At 42.8% G+C, this 17,146-nt stretch overlaps 1 protein-coding gene and 1 long non-coding RNA gene across 3 annotated transcripts in view; one reads left to right on the forward strand and one right to left on the reverse strand.

Moving 5' to 3' along the window:
* Nucleotides 1-13,440, reverse strand: part of PTGER2 (prostaglandin E receptor 2) — a 70,025-nt gene extending 56,585 nt beyond the window's left edge. Inside the window, exons 1-2 of one of the 2 annotated variants that reach the window (NM_001278560.2) lie at nucleotides 12,576-13,393; nucleotides 797-2,461 (exon numbers count right to left, since the gene is read on the reverse strand). In NM_001278560.2, the coding sequence (NP_001265489.2) occupies nucleotides 2,228-2,461; nucleotides 12,576-13,388 (1,047 nt within the window). In that variant the 5' untranslated portion in view covers nucleotides 13,389-13,393 and the 3' untranslated portion in view covers nucleotides 797-2,227. Of the gene's footprint in view, nucleotides 1-796; nucleotides 2,462-12,575 lie in introns of those variants that run through there. The other variant, XM_042251932.2, reaches the window with a different exon arrangement.
* Nucleotides 13,441-13,749: 309 nt separating this feature from the next.
* LOC121819940 (uncharacterized) lies at nucleotides 13,750-16,151 on the forward strand. Its single transcript, XR_006060293.1, has 3 exons — nucleotides 13,750-14,048; nucleotides 14,816-14,870; nucleotides 15,420-16,151. It is a non-coding gene; the product is annotated as an uncharacterized LOC121819940 (long non-coding RNA).
* Nucleotides 16,152-17,146: the final 995 nt, after the last annotated feature.

Genomic DNA, 17,146 nt, shown 5'->3' on the forward strand with positions numbered 1-17,146 from the left:
AAACTTAAACAGGTATGTCTGATGTGATGTGATTTTTAAAAAGGAAATATTTACATATCTAATATAAGTAATTTTTCTATTACTTTGAAATTTCCATTAATAGTAATTTACTATTACATAGGATTTTAACTTTCAATTCCTTCTATGTAAATATCAGTGCAAATAAAATGTCAGGATTTAGTCATTTAACACAGTGCAAGGAACAGGAATACACTAGGAAACAAAGCTCTGGAAATCTCAGTTCTTAAATGGCTTAAACTCATATTTTGGGACCACAGAGTGAACAATTTTGTTTCCACTAGTGATATTATGTCCAACTTTGTGCTTTTTTTTTTTTAAATTTCTCAGGCATTATTCAAAAATTTGGGGGGATGATGAGGTAGGGTGAATGATTGTAGGTTACATTTTTATTTGGAGGAAGAAAAGTAATCTGATAAAAGAAATTAATCTTCCAGATCCAGAGTAACTTTAGCATTTTATGTTCAGGAATTACCCATGAGCCTAATTAGTCTGTAGACTAATTTAGAACAATTTCTTATCTTGGTGGACAGGGAAGCTTTATTTACATGTCCAGATTTTAGTTAAGTTAAACTTAGCCTGGTTTGTTTAAATTAGTACAAAAGCAAACCATTCATTTATTATTTTTAAAATAAGGGATAATTTGATATAGATTCTGTCATAATACACTGATTTCTAAATTGGTTTGGAATCACTCTTAAGTGATCATCTAGTCTGATAACTACTTATAGGAAATAGTTTGTGTAAGCAATTCAATGAGACTTTGAAAAAACTAATATTCTTTTTTGGTTTTTATTACAGCTAGGTTGTAATGACACTCACTGCAAAAAATAAAATAAAATAAATAAAGTGTCCACTATATTGAAGATCATGCTATAAGGGGAAAATTTTCCTCTAATATCAAGTATTGTGTTGAATATTTCAAGCTCTAATTTGCAATGCAATCACACTTTAAAAATCTGCTAAATTAAATTTTAAAACTCCACTTTTATCTAATTTTTAAAATTAGCATATCCACACAAACTATAAATTTCTATTTGGGGGGAATTCATCACATACTATTCCATTCTCAAATCTTTTGTTTTATAGCTTATTTTTGTAACATTTCAGATGAGTTTATACTATAACTAAGATATGATTAAACAGTGCAAATTCACTGAAATATTTTGATGCTGACTTTATACAATGCCAAACACTTAGATTTAGAAATATATTAAGATATGACTCACTGTATGATTTCCTATACAGCATGAGTAGAGTCATGTTTCCCAGATAAACATACAGATGAATTTTGCTACAACACAATCATCCTATAAAGAGTGTTAGTCACAGCCTCAACATCAGCATTAAAAGAGTTCAGTGTAGCTGAAGAACTGACCAGATTTTTCAGTTTTTAATTCTAATATTTGCCTCAGACATAGCGGCATACACCCTTCCCTGAAAAGAAAAAGTAGAATATTAATGAGAATTACTTCTCTTAATAGTCTACTATTTATCGCTGAGAGGAAAATTCCTAAAGTCCTTTTAATTACCATTAGCTTGACAGATGTTATAAAATAAATAGCCTGACACTCTGACACACATCTTCTCATGGATGGTGAAAAAAGCCGACATTAACCAACTGAACCTACTCTTCTATGAGTAATACTATCGTGACAAGAGCGTGCTCCCACATATACAAACATACAGTACAAAGTACTTATGATTTTCAAACTCATTGTCCAAAGAAACGGTTTGATAAGCAATCACAAGACACCAGGCTTGGCTGCTTGCCCATATCCACCTCCTAGAGAATACATAAGTTTTATCTGGTTAGACTGTACACTGTTATGTTTATAATGGTACTAGCCTAGAAGATTAAAATAGAAAACACAGTAACTATTTAGGGTTTTAAACAAATTACAAAACTACATGCTTTCTCATTCAACAAGAAAGCTTAAATCAAAAGGCACGGGATCATAAATGGTTATTCCTCCAAAGACCATGAACATGCTCCTTGAGGGTAGGTTTAATAGATCCGTCCAACACATTGTAAGAAGTGCCTTGTCAGCACATCTATAGCCCAAACCACTCCTGAAATGTTTGTTTGCTCTGTTTCGTTAGGGTAACGTCATTGTGTTTATAAACTAACTTTTTTCCATTTCTCTTAGGAACCATTTCAAAATGATCTTCCAGATGGTGGTTAACTACCACTTCTTAACTACCATCCTCAAAGGTCAATCTGTTTACTGGCATTTGACTGTGTAGAGCAGGAAGCTTGTGTCGCTTCTTGTGTTCTTAATGAAACCCGACAGCAGAGGACTGAACGCAGTAGTCTCAGAACAGGAGGTCTCAGGATGGCAAAGACCCAAGGGTCAATTATTGAGTTAATTGATAAAAATCTAAGAGCTTGGAGGTCCCACTTTTCTTTCCGGGAAGAGTTTTCATTCATATATGCAAAAATCTGTAAGAAGCAAAAGGGGGGACAGATGTCAGTTTTATATTGCAGCAGTAGATAGGCAGCTTCGACCAGGTGCAATTTCTTAAGGCTGAAAAGCAAAATGTGTTTTGTGTGGTGGTTGTGGTCCTGAGAGGGAAGTTGCAAAATCTCACCCCTCTCACACAAGTTTATGCCTCAGGGACACTCTGAAACAGAAGTATTGTCTCCTTTTGATAGATGGGGAAGTGAGGGCATAACAACTTGTGGCACTTACTTTCAAATACTGAATTATGATAATTCAGTGAGAGAGGGCACACAACAGACCTTATGTTCTCGCCACTGGGCTGCCTGGGTTTGACTCCTGGCTCCAAAAATAGCTCTGGGACCATAGGTAAGAAAACTAACCTCTTTGTGTCGCCCTTTCTACATCTTTAAAATGAATGACAATGATAACAATACCTATTGGGATTGTTGGGAAGATGACAGGAAGTTATCCGTGTCAGCTACTGCAAACAGTGCTCCCTTAAAACGTGCCCCACAATGATGGTCCTTATTATCTTCATTTTACCAGCAAGGACACCATAGGGTAGAAACAGTAAGGGATCTGTCCAAGTTCCCAGAACTGGTTAGTGGACAACTCAGGACACAAAGGTTGACAAAGGTCTATATAGTCAAAGCTATGGTTTTTCCAGGAATCATGTATGGATGTGAGAGTTGGACCATAAAGAAGGCTGAGTGCCGAAGAATTGATGCTTTTTTTTTTTTTTTCCCCTAACAAAAGTTTATTTATTTATTTATTTATTTATTTTTTTGGCTAATTCTTTTTTTTTTTAATTTTTTATTTATTTATTTTTTTAATTTTAAAATCTTTAACTCTTACATGCGTTCCCAAACATGACCCCCCCTCCCACCTCCCTCCCCACAACATCTCTCTGGGTCATCCCCATGCACCAGCCCCAAGCATGCTGCACCCTACGTCAGACATGGACTGGTGATTCAATTCTTACGTGATAGTATACATGTTAGAATTCCCATTCTCCCAAATCATCCCACCCTCTCCCTCTCCCTCTGAGTCCAAAAGTCCGTTATACACATCTGTGTCTTTTTCCTGACTTGCATACAGGGTCGTCATTGCCATCTTCCTAAATTCCATATATATGTGTTAGTATACTGTATTGGTGTTTTTCTTTCTGGCTTACTTCACTCTGTATAATCGGCTCCAGTTTCATCCATCTCATCAGAACTGATTCAAATGAATTCTTTTTTATGGCTGAGTAATACTCCATTGTGTATATGTACCACAGCTTCCTTATCCATTCATCTGCTGATGGACGTCTAGGTTGTTTCCATGTCCTGGCTATTATAAACAGTGCTGCGATGAACATTGGGGTACATGTGTCTCTTTCAATTCTGGTTTCCTCGGTGTGTATGCCCAGCAGTGGGATTGCAGGGTCATAAGGGAGTTCTATTTGCAATTTTTAAAGGAATCTCCACACTGTTCTCCATAGTGGCTGTACTAGTTTGCATTCCCACCAACAGTGTAGGAGGGTTCCCTTTTCTCCACACCCTCTTTAAAACACTGATGAAAGAAATCAAAGAGGACACTAATAGATGGAGAATTGATGCTTTTGAACTGTGGTGTTGAAGAAGACTCTTGAGAGTCCCTTGGACTGCAAGGAGATCAAGCCAGTCAATCAAAGCTCCAATAATTTGGCCATCTGATGTGAAGAGCCAGCTCACTAGAAAAGACCCTGATGCTGGGAAAGATTAAGGGCAGGAGGAGAAGGGGGTGACAGAGGATGAGATGGTTGGATGGCATCATTGACTCAATGGACATGAGTCTGAGCAAACACAGGGAGATGATAAAGGACAGGGAAGCCTGGTGTGCTGTAGTCCACGGGTCACAAAGAGTCAGACATGGCTGAGGGACTGAACAACAACAGGACACAAATTCCAAGTCCCCTGACACCTGAGCAGGGCTCACTGTTTGCTACATCCAGGTTGCCTATGTAGGCCAAAAGGCTTCAGAAGAGTCTTAAACGCTGGAAAGCTGACACATCATTACACGTTGTCCAATGTTCTCAAAGTGGTATACCAGCTCTCATCTGATTCCTGAGGTATTTAGGAAACAAACAACTTTCTGATCAGAGTGCAGAGAATGGAACAGCACATACCTGATAAAGATCATACACTTCCACGTAGCTTACAGAAGAGTGAAACTTGTAAATCATACCCAGTCGTTTGAAGCCAGTTCTTTATAGGGCTCCAGGGCCTTTCTTACCAACTGCAGCGGGTGAGTTAGAGAGCTATTCCTTCTTTCCTCCACTCTTCCTCACCAGAAGAAGAAATCGTTTCTTTTCTATCTCCCTAGTACTTAATTCTGCAGGCATCTGGCAACTGCATATACAAAGCAAATTGCAGGGCGGGAAAGAGTAGTCATCTTTGGGTTGCTTATGTTAGGACAATATTGGGAAGGTTTGGCAGCCGTAGGTGTTTATGCCAGAGAATCTTGGCTTAAGGGAATGGAGAAGAGACTTGGCAGATGAGCAAAGGAAAAAAAAAAAAAAAACTGAAGGTGGATGTCCCTGAATATAGAGAGAAGAAAAAAGTTAGGTGGAGATATGCAAGGGAGCAATACTTCTCTTGTCAGCTAAACTGTTTTAGATGAGAAATTTACAGTACTTATATGGTATATTTAAAGAGCAATTTAAATATTTAAATATTGCTCTTTAAATTGTGACTCTTAAAATTGTGCATCTAATTATGGCACAGAATTATCTATAAGGTCTTGAATCCGGCTACAATTCAGTGTGTGTGTGTATATATTTATAGAGAGAGAGGGCTTCCCTGGTGGCTCAGATGGTAAAGAATCTCCCTACAATGCAGAAGACCTGGGTTTGACCCCTGAGTCAGGAAGATCCCCTGGAGAAGGAAATGGCAACCCACTCCCATATTCTTGCCTGAAGAATTCCATGGACAGGGAAGCCTGGTGGGCTACAGTCTATGGGGTCGCAAAGAGCAGGACACAACTGAGCGACTTTCACTCACTCAAACAGCCATTTTGGAGTTTTAGAATTCGGGATGATATTGTCCATAAACCGGATAGATTAAAATATATTAGTCACTACACACACATACAACTGAGTGTTCTGTCATAGGAAAAGTTTGTAGCTGGGTTTATGACCGAATCTCACCCCAAAACTATAACACTGGATTGTCTAGTGGGCCACACAGAGAGGGCTCAGCTTTCCAGTGTCACAGGTCACATGTGAAGATGAGTCAGGTTTTCAGTGGCAAGATCAGACCATAGTTCCTGGTCTCTCTAGAGTGTGACTGACCAGTGAGAAGTAAAAAGTGGTTTCAGAGGATGAAGCAATTCTGTACTTTATTTCCTTTTCATCCGCAATACTGAGCAATTTTTAGAAATGCTTAAAATTTGCATTTTAGGAGGCGGCCAATATGTGCATGCTTAGTCGTCTCAGTCATGTCTGACTCTTTTCGACCCCATGGACTGTAGTCCACCAAGCTCCTCTGTCCATCGAATTTTCCAGGCAAAAATACTGCAGCAGGTTGCAATTTCCTCCTCCAGGGGATCTTCCCGGCCCAGAGATCAAACCTGCATCTCCCACATTGCAGGTAGATTCTTTTACCCACTGAGCCACCTCTGTACCCATTAAACACTAACTCCTCATTCCCCGCTCCCTTCAGCCAACACTGGATGTTAATTAAAGGCTTACACAATGGATATAGGTCAATTAATTAATAATATTTCAGTTATATTCTGGAATTCAGTTTCAGAGGCTGGTAGACTATATACATGTTTTTGTACACGCTACTAATAAATTTGCTATGAGAAAAATATCAAGGACAAATGTAAACCAGTCAAGTGAGTTTTCATTCCTTAGGACGGACTCTCTACAGGGCTTTGCTAAGAACAGAGAGCTTGTTGTGATACCTACAAAGCAGCACCAGTGAAAGTTAGTGTCCTTTAGATTTGTCTTCCATTGAATCCCCAGAGCCTCCATATAAAACTTCATCTTGGCACTGACCTGGCACTGTTTGTTTCAGCTACTTTCCTACCTTTAATGCAACTACATAGCACGTTCAGAATTTTAGAGCAAATGAGAACCTTATTTGGCTGCTCATTGAAATCATCTGAGGATCATTAAAAATACTTGGATGGAAAAAAATAATAAAGAGATAAAAATACTCTGATGGCTTTCTCCCTCCCTCAGAGACTCTGATTTTATTAGTCTGGGCTATAACCTGGGTGTCAGGGCTTTTAATGTCCCCCAGGAGATACTAGGGCTTCCCCGGTTGCTCAGTGGTAAAGAATTTGCCTGTCAGTGCAGGAGACATAAGAGATACGGGATCAATCCCTGGGTCAGGGAGATCCCCTAAAGTAGGAAATGGCAACCCACTCCAGTATCTCTTGCCTGGAAAATCCCATGGACAGATGAACCTGGAGGGCTACAGTCCATAGGATGGCAAAGAATCAGACACAACTGAGGATGAATGCATACACAGGTGATACTAACATATTGCAAAGTTGAGACCCACTGCTTTAGACCCTTACCCAGTACCTGAAATAGTTTAAAAGTATCCATCTATCACAGGTAACAACAGAAGACCTACTGAGGCCTGGCCAATTAAACCTGACTTGGAGTTTCCAGAGTTCAGTTCCTGATTATTTGCTAATATTTACTGAATACTTTTGTGTCAGGTCTGGTGCTAAACAATTTGTGTCTTGTATTTAATCCTTCTACGAATCTGTAAAAGTGTTATTAGTCCCATTTTTGTAAGAAGGACATCAAGGCTTAGAAGATTAGTTACATTGACCCAAATCACACCATGGGTAAGTAGGGAAGCCTTGCTGCCACAGAAGCCTGACCAGACTTCTTACCCACTACACACTCTAGCACCATCTGCATAAATACCCTATGATGTGAAGGGTTACATGAAATTCACCACTGACTGAGTATGGGTTTGTAGGAGATTTCTTTCCAAATGTGTCACAAAGATTTATGGCTATTACTGCTCCTGTTTATAGATTTTAAAACCATGGCTATCTAAGAAGCTCTTGGCTTTCTTTGGGGCTTTTCTTTCCTCCACACTTTCCACAACAGTGGCAATCACCTTGACCAAGAGTGTAGACATAACACATCACTTCTCTTTAGGGAAATGCCCTATAGTTCTTGCTGTCTACCTTTTTAAAAGTCATTGTAATCCCACCATTTCATATCATATGGAGAAGGAAAAGGTGTCAAGTGAAAATACTCAGGTAGAAAAACTTTCTCTTAAAAGGTAAGGTGTATTACAATTCTTTAACAATCCTCAAACAGGAGAATGGATACATGTATAAGTATGGCTACATCATTACAACCTGAAACTATCACAAGATTGTTAATCATCTCCAATATAAAGAAAAAGTTTTTAAAAATCCCCAAATACATCACTGATGATGTTTGAATGATAAGGGCATTCTCATATTGCATGCATATTAACTCAAAATATCAACAGGCAAAGTTCATTGACTTCTGAATTTCTCTTCCATTACTACTAGAATTGTGATATTGTGCAAGTATGTAATCAACAAGTTTCAAATCAGTTTTACAACCCCTTTCATGTTAAATTTTACATAAAGAGTACCAGGAATGAATGAGGGAAATTCCAGTACTGTTCACTTGTGTTTGTTCTGTATTTGAAAGATCAGATTTCCACTAATCAGATTTACCTAAAAATGATAGCCCTAAAGAATTCTAAAGAAGAAGAAATTTTTAGAATGAGTCAATGGTTCACTCTTGAAATTTTAGAACCGGATAAAATGTATAAGCACTTTATCCTAATGACATGAGGAAAACAGTTTAAAATGACCAGAGGCTATTAAGTTATTAGTAAAGTAGTGAGAAAGTGGCTAAATATGGGTTGGAAATTAAGAGACAAACAGTATCTGAGTCAAGAATGGATGTCTGATGTGTTTCCTGTGTCCTGTCTCATTTCAGAAAGAAAGAAAGTTTCCATCTATCTCTGTGAAATGATAATAACATCTGATTAGGAATTTATTAATTTATACAATATTCCTTTAATGCAAAAACAGTATGGAATATGTTATTGGTCCTATGCATGATTTTATATTGGATAGCCAAAATAATGCTTTTTTAAAAGATCAATTGAGAAATGTTTAAATGTTTAACGACAAAACTTTATGTGAAGAGTAATCAGATTATTTCTCAATTTAGACCAGTATTTACACTAGTTAATCTTCTAAAATCTCAGACTCAGACTTCTAATGCATAGGTCTGTGCAGAAGCGAAAAGAAACCGCACCTTCGATCCCAGCTCAGGCCCCTTGATCTGCTATGGAGAAAAAGGTCTTTGCCACTGTATTTTTACAGCTAAAATTTGAAATTAAGAGACAAAGTGGTGCAGATATTTATAATGTCTTCACAACTCTTAAGAGTTGGGTTGATCTTTTCATGAGCTTCCCTGATGGCTTAGTGGGCAAGAAATCCATCTGCAACCCAGAAGACACAGGAGATACAGGTTCAATCCCAGGGTTGGGAAGATCCCCTGGAGGAGGAAATGGCAACCCACTCCAGCATTCTTGCCTGAAAAATCCTATGGACAGAGTAGCATGGTGGGCTGTAATCCAAAAGGCTGCAGAATCAGACATGACTGATTAACTAATCACAAGCACACAATCTTCTCATATGTTACCCCTGAATAAGTATTTTCTCTCTGATGGTATTGTGGTTAAAAGCATAGGCTCTGTGTTTAAACTGCCTGCCTTGGAATCCTGGCTTGGGACCCAGGGTAAGTTATCTGCCTCATTTGTAAAATGGGAATAAAAATACTACCTATATATGACAGATTGTTGTGAAGGTAATGGGTTAATATATGTAAAAATTAGCACTCAAAAATGTTAGCAATTTTGATGGTGGTAATAATGACCTGAACTCCACTGCAGCGTACTGAGCATTTTACATTCAGAGTTTCACTTCCCAAGCTTCGGAAGTCCTAGGCTGGCATTCTTGGAGGAAGCACTAATTGTAACTTGCCCATACTTTGGGACAATGGTTGACTTAGCAGTTCAGGTTTCCTCAATTTCCTACCCCTCTTTCCTCATTCCTGGGGTGCTGAGCAGGCTGGAGTCCCACTGGGTACGCAGCTATGAGTTCTCCTTGTTGGGCCAATGGTGTGGCCCACTTCGTGTGTGTTGTGTTAGTTGCTCAGTCATGTCCAACTCTCTGTGGCCCCATGGACTGTAGCCCACCAGGGAAGACCTGTGGCCCACTTTGAGGGCCCAGAAAGCAGTTCTGTTATCTCAAGGAAGAAAGAGGCAGAGAGAGGGCAGATTGCCAGCATTTTCTGGAACACAGAAAATTAGTTAGAATAGTTCATTAATAATTATTTTACATTGATTACATTTTTCATTGATGCTATTTGGATATGTTGGGTTAAATCTTTTTTTTTAAACTTTTTGTTATGTGGCTACTAGAAACTGGAGAAATGCTGGACTGGATGAAGCACAAGCTGGAATCAATATTGCCAGGAGAAATATCAGTAACCTCAGATATGCAGATGACACCACCCTTATGGCAGAAAGTGAAGAGGACCTAAAGAGCCTCTTGATGAAAGTGAAAGAGGAGAGTGAAAAAGTTGGCTTAAAACTCAACAGTCAGAAAACTAAGATCATGGCATCTGGTCCCAACACTTCATGGGAAATAGATGGGGAAACAGTGGAAACAGTGACAGATTTTATTTTTCTGGGCTCCAAAATCATTGCAGATGGTGATTGCAGCCATGAAATTAAAAGACATTTGCTCCTTGGAAGAAGAGCTATGCCCAACCCAGACAGCTTATTAAAAAGCAGAGACATTACTTTGCCAAGAAAGGTCAGTCTAGTCAAGCTATGGTTTTTCCAGTAGTCATGTATAGATGTGAGAGTTGGACTGTGAAGAAAGCTGAGCGCCGAAGAATTGATGCTTTTGAACTGTGGTGTTGGAGAAGACTCTTGAGAGTCCCTTGGACTGCAAGGAGATCCAACCAGTCCATCCTTAAGGAAATCAGTCCTGAATATTCATTGGAAGGACTGATGCTGAAGCTGAAACTCCAATACTTTGGCCACCTGATGTGAAGAACTGACTCATTAGAAAAGACCCTGGTGCTGGGAAAGATTGAAGGTGGGAGGAGAAGGGGACAACAGAAATTGAGATGGTCGAATGGCATCACCAACTCGATGGACATGAGTTTGAGTAAACTCCAGGAGTTGTTGATGGACAAGGAGGCCTGGCGTGCTGCAATCCACGGGGTTTCAAAGAGTCGGACACAACTGAGCAACTGAACTGAGAAAATTGGAAATTCCTTCTGTGGCTGGCATTTATGGTTCACAGGGTATTTCTGTTGGGCTGTGCGTGCTCTCTTAGAAAAACAAGAGAATTTCTGGAGGCAACCAGAGGCCTTTGCCTTGTCCACCGGAGCCCTGGTTAGGATGTGTGGAAATGATTCCTGCCTTGGGTGGGAGATTGGTGTAGGCCATTTCTTTTTCTATTATTAATTAATTAATTTTTCATTGCAGCATAAAAGCATATAACATAAAATTCACTCTCTCAACAATTTCTAAGTGTATAATACTGTCACCCACATGCACATTGTTGTGCAAAAGATTCCCCAGAACCTCTCATCCCAATCCTACATGACTGAAACTCTACATCCACAAAACAACTCCTCCTGCCCCTCCTCCAGCCCTTGGCGTGCACTGTTTTACTTTCTGTTTCTATGAGTTTGACTACTTCAGGTACCTTCTATAAGTGGCGCCATACAGTATTTGTCCTTCTGTGACTGGGTGTAGGCCGTTTCTGAGCACAATTTTCATGTGCACCAAGTAGAATAAAAGGACATGGGGGAAAGCACCCCCCAGAGACCCATGCCAAGCATTCTGAAATAGCAGAATGTAAAGCACCATTCTGTAGCCTTGACTTTTGAATTGTCAGATAAGCCTTCCAAGAAATAAATTAATTCTAGACAGTGTACATTTCATAACATTTAAAGCACTGTATAAATGAAAGTTATAAGTACCAATAATCCATGGATAAAATAAAATTAGTTAATGGTCCATGTAAATGTCCTTATTAAGAGATGACTTAATACAGTTCAAATATGTTTTGTGACAGGCATCATCTTCCAAGACTGCGGCAGGTAAGAGTCAAGTGTTTATTCCCTGTAGGAGCAATCTTGTGCTTCTGAAGATTAGGAAGTGGAGATGCTAAAACTCAGAGTTCTCGTTGCTCTGTAAGAAGTCAGCACTTGCTCAGATACATCCCAGGCTCTGCTACCCATGTTACATCTTAGGAGGTTCAAACTTATAGCATCATGGAACTAACTGCTGGTATTGCCTCCAACCAGGGCAGCACTCAGCCCAGAACCTAGGCAAGGGGTTCCTCCAAGCAACCAGTCTTTCCTCTACTTATCACCATGAACATATTATGAATTTTAATGGCAACCAAGAGTTACATTCCAATATACGTGTAATTTGGGAATCCTGTAAACTAGGTTTTGTTGAACAAGACAATGAAGGCTCTGGATTTCTGCAGTGTGGACCCTTTGCACCTGGGACCATTCTTAATGGCAGCTGGGATGCTACTGGTTGGGCATCACATTCTGCTTTGAGAGAAACAGAAGGCAGAGCCTGGAGAACTGGCACCAGCTGATTGGGGTGGGGTGGAGGAAGGGACTGGAGGCGAACTACAGCTCAGGGAAGTCAGGTTGTAACTGACAACTATCCAAAAGTAGAAGGGACTGCTTCTTCCTCAGACAGAAAGCCAGTCTAGCCTAGTAGACCGGAACTGGCTCTAGGATGGGGTCTGCGCTGGCTTAGTGGAGGGCCAAGACTCCCTCTCAGGGGTGCTGTGTCACTGTATGAGAAACACTAGCACAGAGATGCCCATTTGCTGGGGTTAGGGAAGCAGGAAGTGGAGTCAAGGTGAGACTTAAGAGGGGAAGGCGGTAGACCTTTACAAATTAGGTCATATTTTGACAAGTTGTGAAAATCTGTGTGGTGGTGGAAAGGGTGGGAGTAAGAAGAGAGAGTGTAGGAAGGCTGCACCGAGCTCGGCGTGGAAACCGAGCGAGTGCCTTACCGTGAAAGGCAAGGAGCAGACGGCGAAGGTGATGGTCATGATGGCCAGAAGAATAAGATGGTCCGTCTCCTCCGCCATGGATGCCCTTTCCGCTCTCCCGTGGCTGCTGCCCAAGGAGGGTCCGCAGCGGCTTCTCCTGCCCCGGCGGTGCATGCGGATGAGGTTGACGATGACGCTGAAGTTGCAGGCGAGCACGGCGATGATGAGCAACAGCAGCAGAGTGGCGTAAAGCCGCAGGTACGCGGCCTGCTTGTGTCCGATGAAGCACCACGTCCCTGGGCTGTACTGGGCATACTTCCAGTGATCCAGCAGCGGCAGGGAGCAGAAGAGCAGGGAGGCTATGTAGATAGTGGGCAGCACAGCCAGACCGCTGCGGCGGGTGACTCGGCGCTGGTAGAAGTAGGGGTGTCCGATGGCTAGGTAGCGCTCCAGGGCCATGGCGAAGAGCATGAGCATCGTGGCCAGGCTGAAGAAGGTCATGGAGAAGGCGAAGTAGGTGCACACGCGCCTCTCCGGCCCCAGGGCCACCAGAGTCCGGTTCTGCGCATACGAAGCCAGCACCACGGGGCTGATGAGGCAGGTCCCAAGCAGGTCGGTGAGAACCAGCTCCGTCACCAGCACGTGGAACAGCGAGATGGAGTTCCTGCGCCCCGAGTCCCCCCGCCAGCGGCGCACCAGGAGCGCCAGCGCAATGAGGTTCCCCAGCACCCCGGCCGTGAACATCACGGAGCTGATGGCCGGGCTTTCGCCCGAGGGGAGCCACAGGGGCTCTTCGCGGTTCTCGGACTGGGAGTCGTTGGAAGTCGTGCCCATGGCGGGGTGCCGGGAGGAGAGACGCGTCCTCCTCTCCCGCCGGCGCGCACCTGGCGGGAGGTGGGGTCTGAGAGCCCAAGTGCTACGAGACTCTGAGCGAAGGGGAGGGATCCAAATCCAGAGCCCCCTGCCGGCCCACGGCGCTCACCGAGGGCGGCCTCGGCCCGGGTCTCCTGCGGCTCCCGGAGAGGCCGCGCGGCTGCCGCATCCTGCGGAGCTCCGCGCGCCTCTGGGGACCCGCCGCCGCCTCCTCCGCGTCTCCCGGGGTGGCGGCCGTCCAGGGGCGAGAGCCGGCGAGTTGCCGGGAGGCGGACGCGTCACGCTACCAGTCTCGCCCGGCGCGCGGGGGCGGAGACCGGCCAGGCGAGGGGCGTGGGTGGCCGGTGCGAGCAGCGGCCCTGGTCCCTAGCTCGGGCGGCTGCTCGATGCCCACAGGCTGGCTGACCACCGCTGGGACGGCGGTGCATTAGCCCTGGCCCAGGGCTTGGAGGGAGTGCGGGGCACAGTGTGGGGTACTGTGTCCGCACAGCGTTCACGGAAGGCAACGCCAGGGAGAGCAAAGCGACTCAGCAAGCGATAGAGAAGTTGGGAGGACCCAGTACCGTGAGACGTGAAAAAGAAGGCAGCAACAGACACTAAAGACGGCTTGCAGTAAGACCAGTATGTTTGTTTGTTTGCTTGTTTTTAACATTCTCAGGAAGACACATCAGGAAGGCGGGGCCAAAATTAGGAGGAAGTGAAAAGCAAGCCCGCGCATTCAAGCAACCGAGCCATTTGTGCACGCCAAGCTGTCTGTTGCACCGTCGCTTTGATTCGGTTCCCAGCATTTCTCCTTTTTCTACGTCAACACCGTAACAGATAACCACTTGTTTAAGCAACCTTTTTTTTAAAAAAAAAAAAAAAAAGTTCTTTGTAATTGTGTAGAATTGTGTTTTGGGGGTATAGCTTGAAACCACATTGTTCTCTACCCAAGCTCGGCTGCGAAAGAGAAATGTTGTTCAGCCATGTGTGTGTGTATATATATATATATATTTATTTATTTATTTATTTATTTTATTTTTTTTTTTTTTCCGTGTTCAGTTAACCATACAAGAGCCCTACAGAAAGATCCATGCCTGGTAAAGTTTATTGGTTGGTGACAGTTTCAGAGACTGGAGCTGACAAATATGGTTTGGTAGTTTCTTACTGCCTACTGCCATATATGCAGTCATGAAAAAGAGCTGATGTTTAAAACAAACATCAGTTTGACAGCCAACATGTGCTGTGCTGTGCTTAGTCGCTCAATCCTGTCCGACTCTTTGCCACCCCATGGACTGTAGCCTGCCAGGCTCCTCTGTCTGTGGGAATTCTCCAGGCAGAAATACTGGAGTGGGTTGCCATGTCCTCCTCCAGGGCAATCTTCCCAACCCAGGTCTCCTGCTTTGCAGATGGATTCTGTACCTTCTGAGCCGCCAGGGAAGCCCGCATGGATAATTACATTCTGTAAGGAGGGTCATAGGCACTTGGGGAAGGGAGGAGGCCTGGAAGGGGGATGGATCTGCCTAGGGAACTGGCCCCGTCAGGGGTGGGGGTGTGGGGTGGGTTGGACAGGGATGGGAAATCATCCTGTGGGAGTAAAGGAAAGATTGCCTGCTGGAGACCACCCACCCCTTCCTGCAGCCTGCTTGTTCTCTATGACTATTTTAGCTCACTTTGATGATTCTGGCTTGGGGGATGGGGGCTGTTAACAGTGGATTGGATTGGGGATGGGAGTCCCAACAGTGCAAGCTCACAGGGGTATGTTTTTCTCATATAATAATGTGAGCAGTGGTGGGCTGGTGTGGCTCCAGGTCTCTTTTCTCCAGGTCTGTGATTCCTAGCATGCTGGCTTTCTGTCTCCATGCTCTTCCCCAGTGGTCAGCAGGGTTCAACAAGAGAAATAGAACCACGTCATCATAGACGTTCTATTGGACAGGGCTGCTTTAGACCTTACATGGTGGTGGGAGAAGGCAGAGGAGTCTATGCAAGGCCGTTTGCTGGCTCTGGTTCTAGGGCTGAGAACGAAGTCACTGCAGATCGGCCAGAGGCAGCCAGGAGAGAAAGTTGGGTGTGACTTGGAGCAAGAACAGACTTAGAGCTGGAAGGGACAAAGTGGAATTCATGGACAGCTGTAGTCTTCAAAGGCAGACTGGATCTGAGTATGTGTCTCACTACTCGAAACTTTGATAATGCAGAGGTGCTGCAGGAGAAGCTGGTACATTTCATAGAACTGTGCATGCACTTGGCTTATGACCTGGTGAAGCTGAAGATCTGGCAGGAGCTGAGGTCTGGGCGCTGCCTCATGCCAGCAAGGAGAGCCAGCAGATCAGCTACAATGTGCTAGAGTTACCACCATGCCTGGAGGTCTGCACTGTCCTTCAGAGCATGAAAACCATGGCCTCTGCTTCACTGTGGTCTTCCAGAGCTCATGCAACACTAAAACCATGCAGGATTCTAGAAAACAGATCCTGTTTAGCTGAGCGGACACATTACGAAGTCACCATACTGCTCCATTGGTTCAAGGCATTAAGTCTGTTGCGTATGCTTCAGCCCAGAAATAATGTTATAGAAATAATGTACTGCCTCCAGAAGACGGAATCTGAAAGTACACAATGATGTCACTCATATTCAGAGAAAGCAGAAATACTGTTTATCCTTGCAAGAATCCAAATGTCCTACCATTGAGAACTGGTCTAATAGATTTTGATACACCTATGCAACACAATAAAAAATCATTAGAAAAGATGAGGTGTATCTGTTTTTACTGATAATGTGGAGTTAAAAGCATGTAAATCATTCCATTCATATAAAATTATATGCATAAGTATTTGCACAGAGCAGCTTCTAGAAGGATATTCAGCAAAATATTAATGGTAATTTCTCTGGGTACTACTTTTTTCTTTATGCCTTTCTGTCTTGCTGAATTTTTCTATGTATTACCTTTATATCAAGAGATGCAAGGAAGCTGCTATTTATTTCGAAAAAAATTAATTATTGGAGGACTCTTTTCTACTTGGTGGAAGGCAGGGGGTTAAATGCTAATGTTTTCAATTCTCTTGCCATTCTGATCCTTAATGAATGGGAAGGTCTTAGCAGTTTCTTGAAACTGATAAAGAAGATTGTCCTTCTTATTTGAAAATGGGAACTCATCACACATTAGGCAGCATTTCTAATGACATGGTGCCCTGCCCCACTTAACGTGACTGCTTGACAACAGACTCTTGGTGTCTGTTAGCTAGTGTCATTGCTAGCTCAGTTCTGACACCACCATTACCAGAAAGTCGTAAACACGGTAGCAAAAATCAACTAAAAGGTAAAAAAAAAATTAAGTGAACAGAAACTAACTTCAAGACTCATTCACAACATTAAGGGAAATTGTGAGGGGGCAGGTGGAGAATCTTAATTGAGAAATGGAAACTATATATAAAAAAAAAAGAACAAAGTGGAAATTCTAGAACTAAAACTTATAGCAGCTTGAGGTTGACAGATTAAAGGGTGAAACCTGAAGACTAATCAAACCTTCCTTTTCTGTCATCATGACTTTTGTGCTCCTGGGAAATATTCTCACTTTTTCCATACCACAAAACGCTTAGAAAACACTCGTTTCCTGCTGCTTGCCCTGTTTTTACCCAAGAGGTGAAGCATGGGTTTCCTATGCTCTCAGATCCCTCAAATCTCTGAGAGGTACAGAGCAACCTTATCTAGGAAACTCCATGTTAACATCTAAGCTTCCCCAGTTC

This window comes from Ovis aries, chromosome 7 (assembly GCF_016772045.2).
Source record: "Ovis aries strain OAR_USU_Benz2616 breed Rambouillet chromosome 7, ARS-UI_Ramb_v3.0, whole genome shotgun sequence".
Lineage (NCBI taxonomy): Eukaryota > Metazoa > Chordata > Mammalia > Artiodactyla > Bovidae > Ovis > Ovis aries.